This window comes from Carassius gibelio, chromosome A17, assembly GCF_023724105.1.
Source record: "Carassius gibelio isolate Cgi1373 ecotype wild population from Czech Republic chromosome A17, carGib1.2-hapl.c, whole genome shotgun sequence".
Lineage (NCBI taxonomy): Eukaryota > Metazoa > Chordata > Actinopteri > Cypriniformes > Cyprinidae > Carassius > Carassius gibelio.
Window position 1 is genome coordinate 12154756 of NC_068387.1, and position 10781 is coordinate 12165536.

A 10781-nucleotide genomic window follows, 5' to 3' on the forward strand; every position below is an offset into this window, starting at 1 on the left:
TTATAAACTTTACATATTAACAAAATATTAGAAAATGTTGTTACTCCTTGAAATTGTATGACTATGCAACAAGGCGTTTGGTCGGTATTTACATGTTAGTATACTTTCCAATTCAACTGCGGAATTTAGAAGGAGATATTTGAGAATGTATTTATTATATTTCATATTTTAAAACAGCAGCGTCAAGGAGCGGAAAATAAAATGGAAATATACATTATACATTAAATTAAATGCACAGACTAGACCAAAAATGTAATATACAAAATAAATCATCAGTAAAACCCATAGACTGTATAAAGTTCAGTCAGTGTGACGTATCGAGGTTGGCTGTCTACAATTTCTATTGGTCAGGATTGACGTCAATCATGTAGCGCGCCAAAACAACAACTAATCAAAACGGCGTAAATGTCACTCAACTAGGAAGTGTCTGTTGCCTAACGACCAGCAACTGTTGCCCTAAACATAAAACATGCAAAATGCCTCGCGAAAATAGTGTTAAAGTGAAAGAAGTTATTACTTCTCTTTGTAAATTACTGTCTGTGTTAAGCGTCGAGTCGATACCAACAGCTGAGGCATTCAGGAGAGCCAAATTCAACAGAAAAGATGCGGTAAGATGATGGTAAAGTTACTTTACTACTGTCTTGGTAACGTTAGCACTAATCCCTCTTTAATTTCATTTAGGATAGTTTGGTAGAAGAGTCATCATCATTAGCTAGATAAGCCCTGCTAAGTGTGCTCAAAACATGTTTTGCTTTCAGACAGTGGACATGAGGAGTTTGCTAAGCAGTCTTTTGCAGAAAGCTTTTGCTCTAGATTGTGCATGCTGGGACTTTGGAGACCAAGACTATGGTAAATTGATCATTGCCCACAACTGCAGTCCATGTGTAATAATACATCATTGTTTGTATGACTCACAGTGTTGTGCTTGCAGATATGCAGCTGCTGTTTGTCAGGAGTGCTCTGTGTTACTGTGGCTATGGGGCCCCGTGGGTAGTGGGGCCCTGGCCCCCCAGTCACACAGAAGAGGTGGGGACCCGAGATTTACTCCTGGCATTCGGCTGGGTGCTGTCATCAGGGAATCTGCTAGACTTCATGCTGTCTGAGAAGGTTCATCAGTTAGACACACTCTCATCTGCACCACTGGTGAGACCTTGGGATCTGGTGATCCAATCAAGGGACAGATTACTATTTTTATAAATTGCTGTCCTCTATTAATACTACAAGGATCTTGTAAATAAAAAGCAGTCAAGCTAGAATTTCAAGTGTTATTCTGTTTGAGGCCAGCAGGGAGCAGAATAACTTCATTTTATGCACAATGATGTTCATGGAAAGGACATTGAATTTCTAGTTCTAGTTCTAAAAAAGAAACAAAAAAAAAGGAAAAAACTTTTCTTGAAATCCTATCAGCATGCCTCTCAAGAACATTATGCAAGACTGAGATACTAACTTGTTGTTCCATTTGCTCTTGGCTGACTAATCTAATAAACTTTCTAATAACAAACGATAATGAACAAAGCACAATAAAAAAAAAAAAATCCTGTTTGCTTTTAAGATAAATTTTAAGGCTGTTTTGCTCTTTTTTTAAAGTCTAATTGGTTCAATCCTTAAACTTTAATCTAATGGAGGCTGTTTCATCTGTTTCAGCAAGCATCACTATTGCTCATATCTAGGATTAATAATTATAATATACAGTAGATAAGCGTGTAACTCATCCTACACCATATGTGCTAGTCAAGAGTAATACCCTAAATTCTTTGTGTTGAGAAGAAGTATGTTATTATGATTTAAACATTCTAATTTGAAATTTGCGCCTGGTTGATGATAAAACAGTAAGAGAAAAAAAATACTAATTTTCTTACTTTAAAGGATTAAACTGTATCATAACTAGAATCAGAGTATCAGAGACTCCAAGGTGGGCTATTTTTTTTCTAGCATATATATATATATATATATATATATATATATATATCAATAATCATTATATCATTAGAGTTATTAAAAACCTTAATGACCCCATTATAACAAAAAAGGAGCAAACTGAATTTGGTATAATAATACAGAATCTGTTATTTAATATAAATTTAGACATTTTTTAATAGGTCTGAGTGTTGCATTGTTCTCAAAAGGAGTGCCGCATAAATCTATTTCTGTTTGATGTATTTATATATGTGCACAGGATACTACTGTTCAAAGGTTTGGAGCCGGTACATAAAAAACAAAACAAAAAACAAATAATGCTTTCATTTAGAAACTATTTATTAAATTGATCAAAAGTGACAAAGACTTTTTAATGTTTCAGAAGATTTCTCTTTCAAATAAATGCTCTTCTTCTGAACTTTCTATTAATCAAGGAAACCCGCAAAATGCATCAATGTTTCTTAAGCACCAAATCAGCATATTCAGTCATTTCTGAATGATCATGTGACACTGAAGGTTGATGGCTGCTAAAATAATCAGCTTTAACATTTCAGGAATAAATTACATACTGAAATAGAAACAAAAGTCAATGATAATATTTCACAAAATAAAAGTCTTTACCATATTGTTGATCAAATAAATGTAACCTAAGCGTAAGAACCTTCTTCCAAATACAATACAAATTTGAATGCTCTACCACTTGAGCTACAGGAACACAATCTGAATGCAGCAGTAACATATTTTTCCTAATAAAGCTAAATTGTTTGTTAAAGAAACACTTTTCCAACTCTCCTAGAGTTTTAAACAGTTGTGTTTTACCGTTTTCGAATCCATTCAGCTGATCTCAGGGTCCGGTGGTAGCACTTTTAGCTTAGCTTAGCATCGATCATTGAATCTTATTAGACTGTTAGCATCTCACTCAAAAAAGACCAAAGAGTTTTATATTTTTCCTATTTAAATCTGGACTAATCACATTCAATGGTCTATGCTAAGCTAAAAGAGCTACAGCCAGACCCGGAGATTAACTGAATGGATTCAAAAACCGTAAAACTCAACTGTTTAACTCTAGGGGAGAAAATGAGCATGTTTAAAAAACAAAATACAAAAAAAAAAATACAAAAGAGTGGAGTGTTCCTTGGAGCTGTTAATTACAAAAAGAAAAAAGATCAAAACATTATTATTTGTAATAGCATAAGCCCTAAGTAGCAATTCCTGTTTTATGGGTTTAACAAAGTTAAATCAAAATCTCCCCTAGAACCAGCTTGAGGTTCATGTCTCCCCTGGGGTTAAATCATAAAACCTTAATCTACTGAAGGATTTCTTTATCTTTACTATTGTATTGTAGGATTTGTACTTTTACCTCCAGATGTTGTTAAAGTATTAATAGAATGATGCTTGATAGCTACTGTAATGTAATTTTTTTAATGTTTGTGAACATGCAAGATCCCCCAAGGACTAATACCTGGACAGCCTGAAGTAGCGGCACATGGACCAGGAGAGGATGCCTCAGTGAAGAAGGACCCGGTTCTACAGGCTCTGCAGTGGCAATATGGGAAACTAAGACTTCAGTGGAAGTGCTTACTCTCAGCCCAGGAGGAGAGGTCCAAATTCACTCACAGGGTAAATCACTAAAAATCTAATCTAAAATAATGATGAAAACAGCATATTTAGATGTAAATGCAGAAATGTAATAATACCCTGTATTCTCTCTCTCTAGGTTATCTCCAGTATCAGCCCTTCTGCTGTCTGCCAGCCTCACCTCACTGGTTCCCATTACAGCAACATGACATCAACTGCTCTTGACAAGGTGACATGAAAATGCTGGAACATTGTAATGAAATATTGGCATAAGATCATGCAGGTCTCAGGATTTGTGCATTAAACACTGGGCAAGTGTTATGAGTTCAGCCCCTGATCAGTGTTATTACATGACAAGCAACGCCTTTACTAATTTAGATTCTCTCCAGAGACTTCTTGTCGCATTTGTATTCCTTTGGTGTATAGTAAGTGCTTCTATCCGTCATCAGAGCATATGGAGATCAGCGCTCGATAATAACTGCCGTAAGCTAGGTAACAAGCTCATTTCAATCTACGAATGATTGCTCACAGCTGTCAATGTGTTTTTCATCCCCTGGCTTAATCTGGAGAAAGCTGTAATGAAGCATCCACCTCTGTGTACCTGCCGCCCGATGCTTTGGTGTGACAGATTGACAAGGTGGGAAATCCTGCTTGTTTGAAGAGTGAAGATCTTGATCTTTAAAGTCAAAAGGCCCACGCTCTCCTGTTCCTTTGCTCTTTCCCTTGCTCTTTAGAGGCATTGTAAGAGTATTTTATGTATTAGAAAAAGTCCCCCTCCTGACACCAAAGAAGGGGCTGTTTTTGTCAGGTAGGTTGTTTAGAGTATATAACAAAAATGTGAAAAAGAACGAGTGGTATAAATAGAAAGTGAGTGAAAGAGAGTGTAAAAGATTTTAAAATACTGTACATTATTGTAGGTTATCTGTGCCCCGCCTCTCTCAAAAGCATCATTTTCTAAAAAGTTCCTCCTTCCGACAAGTACAGTACGATCTGATTGGCCAACTGACCCAGTGCATTGTGACTGGCCGAACACCACAAGCACTCGTCGGAAATGTAATGTCCCTTTCCATAATCGCAAACCTCATCTTTCAAAATAAATGTAAAGACAAGGCTTGTGACTGTCCCATAGACTGCCAAGTAAGTAAAAAAATAAGTTACACTGTCAAGATCCAGAAAAGTATGAACGCATCATCAGAATAGTCCACTGCCATCAGTGTTTCAACCATAACGCTATGAAGCGATGAGAATACTGTGTGTAAGCGAAGAAAACAAAAATAACGACTTTATTCAACAATTCCTTTGTCAACAGTCTCCTCTGTGTCCACATCACTCAAACTGCAGACGCTCTTCTGTGTCACCCGCGCCACAAGGATGTGCTGTTTCTACATGTATTCATGCTTTAATTTGAAAGAAAACAGCGCATACTTGTGGCATGGCTAAAATGGAGAGACACAGAGGAGTCTTTGACAAAGGAATTGTTGAATAAAGTAATTATTTTTGTTTTCTTTCCTTACAAACAGTATTCTTGTCGCTTCATAACGTTACGGTTGAAACCCTGATATCAGATGGACTATCCTGACGATGTCTTTCATACTTATCTGGACAATGACAGTGTAAATTACTTGGCACTCTATGGAACAGTCACATGCCTCTCGGTTTTCATCCAGAATATCTTAAATTGTGTTCTGAAGATGTACGAAGCTTTTACGGGTTTGGAATGACATTGGGGTAAGTGATTAATGACAAAATTTTCATTTTGGGGTGGAGTGTCCCTTTAAATGCATACATTTTTTTTATGACACTTATGAATCATTCTATTAATGGGAATGGACGGTTGTAAAAACTAGTTTCTATAAATGACTAAAGCTCAAGTTTATTGCCATTTTATTCCCACATTCACAATTAGTAAGAATTGAAATGGGCACAAAACTGGCCTTCACTATATTACAGGTGCAGCTCAATGAATTAGAATCTCAGGGAAAAGTTCATTTATTTCAGTAATTCAACTCAAATTGTGAAACTTGTGTATTAAATAAATTCAGTGTACACAGACTAAATAAGTTTAAGTCTTTGGTTCATTTAATTGTGTTGATTTAAAAAAAACACCAATTCACTATCTCCACCAATTAGAATATGGTGACATGTCAATCAGCAAATTAACTCAAAACACCTGCAAAGGTTTCCTGAGCCTTAAAATGGTCTCTCAGTTTGGTTTACCAGGCTACACAATCATGGGGAAGACTGCTGATCTGACAGTTGTCCAGAAGACAATCATTGGCACCCTTCACAAGGAGGGTAAGCCTCAAACATACATTGCCAAAGAAGCTTCACATTAAGCTTCAAGTTCACGGAGTGCTGTAGCCCAACATGTTAACAGAGATTTGAGTCGAAGGAAAAAGTGTGGAAGAAAAAGATGCACAACCAACTGAGAGAACCGCAGCCTTATGAGGATTGTCAAGCAAAATCTATTAAGAATTTGAGTGAATTTCACAAGGCATACAAACACATTTGTTGTCATATACAGTTGTCGTATTCCTCTTGTTAAGCCACTCCTTAACCACAGAAAACGTCACATGCGTCTTACCTGAGCTAAGAAGAAGAAGGGATCCTACTTCTAACTAATAGCTTTCTCCAGGTATTCTAGACCTTGGCCTGTCAGGTCTGAGTGTGTGAAGTATACAGTGTGGGATATGTTTAGACACAGGCTAATAAATTTCTCTTCTCAAGCCGTGTACGTTACGGTGGGCAGCTCAGGGATCTCTCTCCCTCCCCTTTGCCCTTCAGTCTGTGTGGGGTGCTGAGAAGAGTTAGTCCCTGGAGCGCTTCTGTCTAACTGCAGAGATGTGAGGTATTAGCTGAGCTCCTACAGGGAAAAATTGCCCCTGAGTACAGATCAAAGAGGCTGCCAAGTGTGCACAAAACTGTACTTGCACTGGGGGTTTTATTGTTTAAATAAACAACAGAGGTTCTTTGCATTTAATCAGGATTTTTTTGTTACATGTTATTTCAGGAGCTGGAGAGGATACAAGCGTTGAATGGAATTCTGGAGGCGTATCTGGATTGGAATCTCCACGAAGCTTTATTCTGGTGCTGGATGGTGCGTCTGCTGTGTTTCAAGCAGGAAGGAATTTGAGATTCACACTCCTTTATCAGATATTCTGTTTGTTCATTCTGTTACATCACTGTACCGCCCCAGGTATTTATGCTTGGCCGGTTCATCCAGACAGATGTGTGAGATTTTCAGCACCTCCAAATTAATTTACTCTGAAAAGTTACCAATGCTGCTAAATCTAATATTACCCTACTGTTGTTTGAGAGCCAGACTGCTGGTCTGCCTGCAGTAACCTTGCCTAGATTTGAGTTGTCATTCACAGTGATGCACTGGCGCTCCAGGACTCTGAATCTGGCAGACAAGAGCCCTCGCTCACACTGGCACCTCTCCAATTTGAAATGAAGTTGTAAAGAAGTCTCCGGCTAGCAGAAGTGGGTCCTGAGCACTTGGCAGGGGCTTCATTTTTCACTCTCAGTGTGCATTTTGAAGTAAAAAGGGATGTTTTAACTGCTATTCAGTAAGAGTGGTGAGCTCATGGGTGTCTTTGAGTTGGACAAATGGAGGAGGGCTTTTAGTTTTCCCACTTCCAGCACATCATACTATTGAAATTATTAATTTTCTTATGGTACTTTTATGTTGAACCTCAATATAAGTTGATATAAGATGCACAGTCAGAATAAAACGCATTGTGAGGTTTCAGTGAATTACAATATTATCTAGTAAATGGATTTGTGGAAATACTCTAAACCCTGTTAATTAAATTTTTTGAGCCTTTTAGTGAGAAATTCAATCTAGACTTTTGAAACGCAGACAAAAGTTCCCCGGTCCAAAGTACAGGAAGAAGCGGATTGGAAATCAAATAGCATCCCCACCGCATCAATAGGAAATCTATAGTTCTTGATGAAAGCCAAACATTTTGTGGATGGAGTGCTATATGGGCATGATTGTTTTGTCACCGTCCACACAAGGGTGATGGAAGCAGCTCTTAAGCGTCGCAGCTATTGCTTGAGCTGCTGTTGATTAGCACAAGTTCTTAAAGAATTAATTTTCTTTGCAGGTGCTTGCACAAAGAGTTAATCTGAACTGTCGTGACATTTTGTAGCAGAACTGTTTTAACAGGAAAACGATCAGTGGCGCTTGCTGTTATTATTGCTCATACATAGGGCTATTAGTTTATTTTAAACTCCTTAAGGCCTGTTTACATATTTTAACCTTAAAAATAACTAAAGTTTTAGTAAACGTTCAAATTCAAGTTTGCTCACATTTGACTTTATAAACAAAACAGTCGGTTCTGGTGATAAAAATCCCATTCATTTTCTTTTTTAAATAATTTGTAGCTATTTTTCCCATTATAATATCCAGCAATCAAAGAAACACAGCGAGCTAAAAAGAAAAACACCTCTTCAGCAACCACCCACTCTCATGAAGCACTGCAAATTACATAATATAGTCATTGTCCCCAGTTTCAAATGAAATATTTGTATTCATATATGCATCCTGCAATAAACTTGAAATGGATTGTTCATATGTATGACAGTCACTTTTAATGTGAATGTCATTTACAGAACTTCATGGGATTTTATTGTATCTTTATTTACATTGTCTTTTTATTAGATTTTTCAAGTACTTTTTTGCTTTATCAATGTTTGTGATGTTGTGTGTTTGGCTCTTAACTTATAATGTTTCAACAGCATTTTTTTTTCTGGTAAATACTGAGAAACTGTCCAAAAACTGTTCAACTTCAGATTAGTGTGTTTCAGGACAAAATAAACAACATAATGTGTAGGTCTAAAAACACCCTTTTAATTTTTCGCATAGCTAACCAAGCACATCTCATTTTCCTAAGAAAATAAGTTAAATTGTGGTTGATTGCACATTAAAGAGAAACCTTACAAAAACTACACAGAATGCATGTTCTGACTGCAAATGAGAACTATAAGAAAACAAAGTTAACTGATAGATCTTTAGTAAATGAATCTAAAGAGTATATAATTCTTTTAGCAGGGTTCACTGACATGGCTTGAGCACAATGCATCTCAATTGTCTCAGAAGGGGGTCTTGACAGACCTGTTTGACTTATGCCTTTGTCTCTGTGCAGGACAGCGTGATCGACAGCTCCCTCGCTGATGCGTCCTCGGTCGATCCTGCCGATTGGCCACCAAGGGAGCAGGCTGTCACGGTGAGGTGTCCCCACGGAGATGAGACCAGGAGAGCAGTCAAACGGCTTGACGAGATGTTGCTAAGGCTGCAGACAGAACTGAGAGCCAGAAGAATAGAGCAGTCCACTCTCACACTCACCTCGGAGGTAATGACCAGCCAGCAGGTAAGATCCACCAACATAAGTGCCAAAGGGGAGGCTTCAACTTATAATAAGGTTAGGATTTCACTGCCTGAAGTTTATAAAGTTTTTAAATTCAAGCGCTGTCAGTTAGTGCTTTGACATGTTGACAGTCTAAGTTTTAAGATTTATATAAACTCAGTCCACATTGATATGTTCATCACATCACCCTTTATTTCCCGTTACCTTCCAGTTTAGAGTTTTTCAAAGTGTTCTTTTATTTTACATCTAATATTGGCAAAGCAACAGTATGTGTACATAAAAAAGAAACTGTGACAAAGAAGATATTATTATAAAAAAATATTATTATGTTAATAATACTAATAATTATTGTAGTATTTAAGATAATTGTTTACTGACTTATTAGTATTATAAATAATAGTAACAATATTATTATTATCATTTATAATAATAACTTATTTATTTTTAATTATTATAGTAACATAATAATAAACAGTCATCTACAGTAAATACCATAATGACCATAATAAAATTGATAATAATCATCATCATTATTAGTATTTCTTTTCTTTGAGTTTGCATAGGCACCAATTCCCCAGTTGTTCTGTGCATGTGGAACTTTCCTCCTCATGCTTTATTACCTGTCCAAAGGTTCTTCCAGCAGATTCCAGAGATGTTTTAATATCTCTGTAATGTTCGAGGAAGGTACTTAAATAATTATAAAAACTAGGTCATCTCATCATTGCATTCTTTTATTACTTGAATAAATTACACTTTATTGAATGAAAAGTCCATGTGGTTGGTGCGGTGGATAATTAGGTGGTCTTTGTGATGTGATACATCCACAGATCTAACCTGGTATGATAAATGACCGCCTGCCATAGCTGAGGTCTTATTCTGAGTATCTCAGACTGAAATTTCTTCACATCTTTTCTAAACACATTCCTAGTGATGCAAGAGATATACACTGACATTTCTACTCCCATGTACCTGATCATAAGGGTTTCTGCAATACCTTTCTTTTTGATATTACTACCCATTTGATGTTTGATTAGTATTCCAGTCTGTTGAAATCATCAGTCTTAGCAAGCTTTCGTTCTCATTAGGGGGGACGTCAAGGGGCTTCTCGGCTCTCTGAAAGTCAGAGAATGGAGGTGGAGAAGAAGGTTTCCGGCTATTTAGAGGGTCTCCGTTTTACTAACACCTCCGCAGTCACATCAAGAGGCTTTTTGCCATGTCTCCAGAATCCACAGCCCACAAAGCCACCACACAGGTTACACACCGGAGAACCTGGCCTGGAAGTGACAGCTGGGAAGCTCCAGGCATCGACAGCTCTGGATGAGCTGAGGGCGAGGGAGGCTGTACTGCGGGGGCAGCTGGAACGATTGAGGCAAAATATGAGAGTGGAAATGCGGAGACAGGCCAGCACAATGGAGCAGATGGTTCTCATTCCACCAATTAAGAGATAAACACGCTTTTTGTGTCACTGTATGCACTGGGATCCTGACATAAAGTTGAACAGGCTGCATTTTGATTCTCTAAGTAAGGTGAACATGTTAGTGTTTTTCAAACTTATGGATGTTCTGCATTAGAGAATGTTTTGTAATACATTTTTACGTATTTAAAAATGACTGCCGCTGTGTGAATGTCTGTATACATGGAAAATAAAGAACGTTCAAGGCCATTTTGTCTGTACTTGAGTACTTACACCAAGAAAAAAAATATATAATTTTGACTACTGGAATGTATCAAGCCACACTCTGAAAAACTAGTCTAATGACTCCGACTCAAGCAAATGTCTGACCTCTGTACTTCTGTGTACTTGGCGGTGTGCTAGAGAAAATGGAAGACATTTTTGTAATGCATGCCATTTATACAAGGCAGAACAGCCTAGCCAAGTAGGTCATTTTTTCTGTTGCTTTCCAAACCTGTGAA

The 10781-nt window shown here is 37.3% G+C and overlaps 1 protein-coding gene across 3 annotated transcripts; it reads left to right on the forward strand.

Moving 5' to 3' along the window:
• The first annotated feature begins 372 nt into the window (after positions 1-372).
• Positions 373-10530, forward strand: LOC128031418 (tubulin epsilon and delta complex protein 1). Of its 3 annotated transcripts, none has more exons than XM_052619672.1 (8): positions 373-608; positions 759-849; positions 932-1143; positions 3361-3537; positions 3635-3724; positions 6506-6592; positions 8646-8870; positions 9953-10530. In XM_052619672.1, the coding sequence occupies exons 1-8, from the start codon at positions 477-479 to the stop codon at positions 10313-10315; spliced, it is 1377 nt and encodes a 458-aa protein (XP_052475632.1). In that variant the 5' UTR covers positions 373-476; the 3' UTR covers positions 10316-10530. The 3 variants fall into 3 exon arrangements, with proteins under 3 accessions (XP_052475632.1, XP_052475633.1, XP_052475634.1); XM_052619673.1 differs by having other exon boundaries at positions 8646-8852; XM_052619674.1 differs by having other exon boundaries at positions 483-619.
• The last annotated feature ends 251 nt before the right edge of the window (positions 10531-10781 follow it).

Coding starts and splice junctions, on each gene's coding strand:
- LOC128031418 (XM_052619672.1), top strand. CDS start 477: ATGCCTCGCGAAAATAGTGTTAAAGTGAAAGAAGTTATTACTTCTCTT. Junction 850..931: donor CTTTGGAGACCAAGACTATG/GTAAATTGATCA, acceptor TTGTGCTTGCAG/ATATGCAGCTGCTGTTTGTC. Junction 6,593..8,645: donor CTTTATTCTGGTGCTGGATG/GTGCGTCTGCTG, acceptor GTCTCTGTGCAG/GACAGCGTGATCGACAGCTC.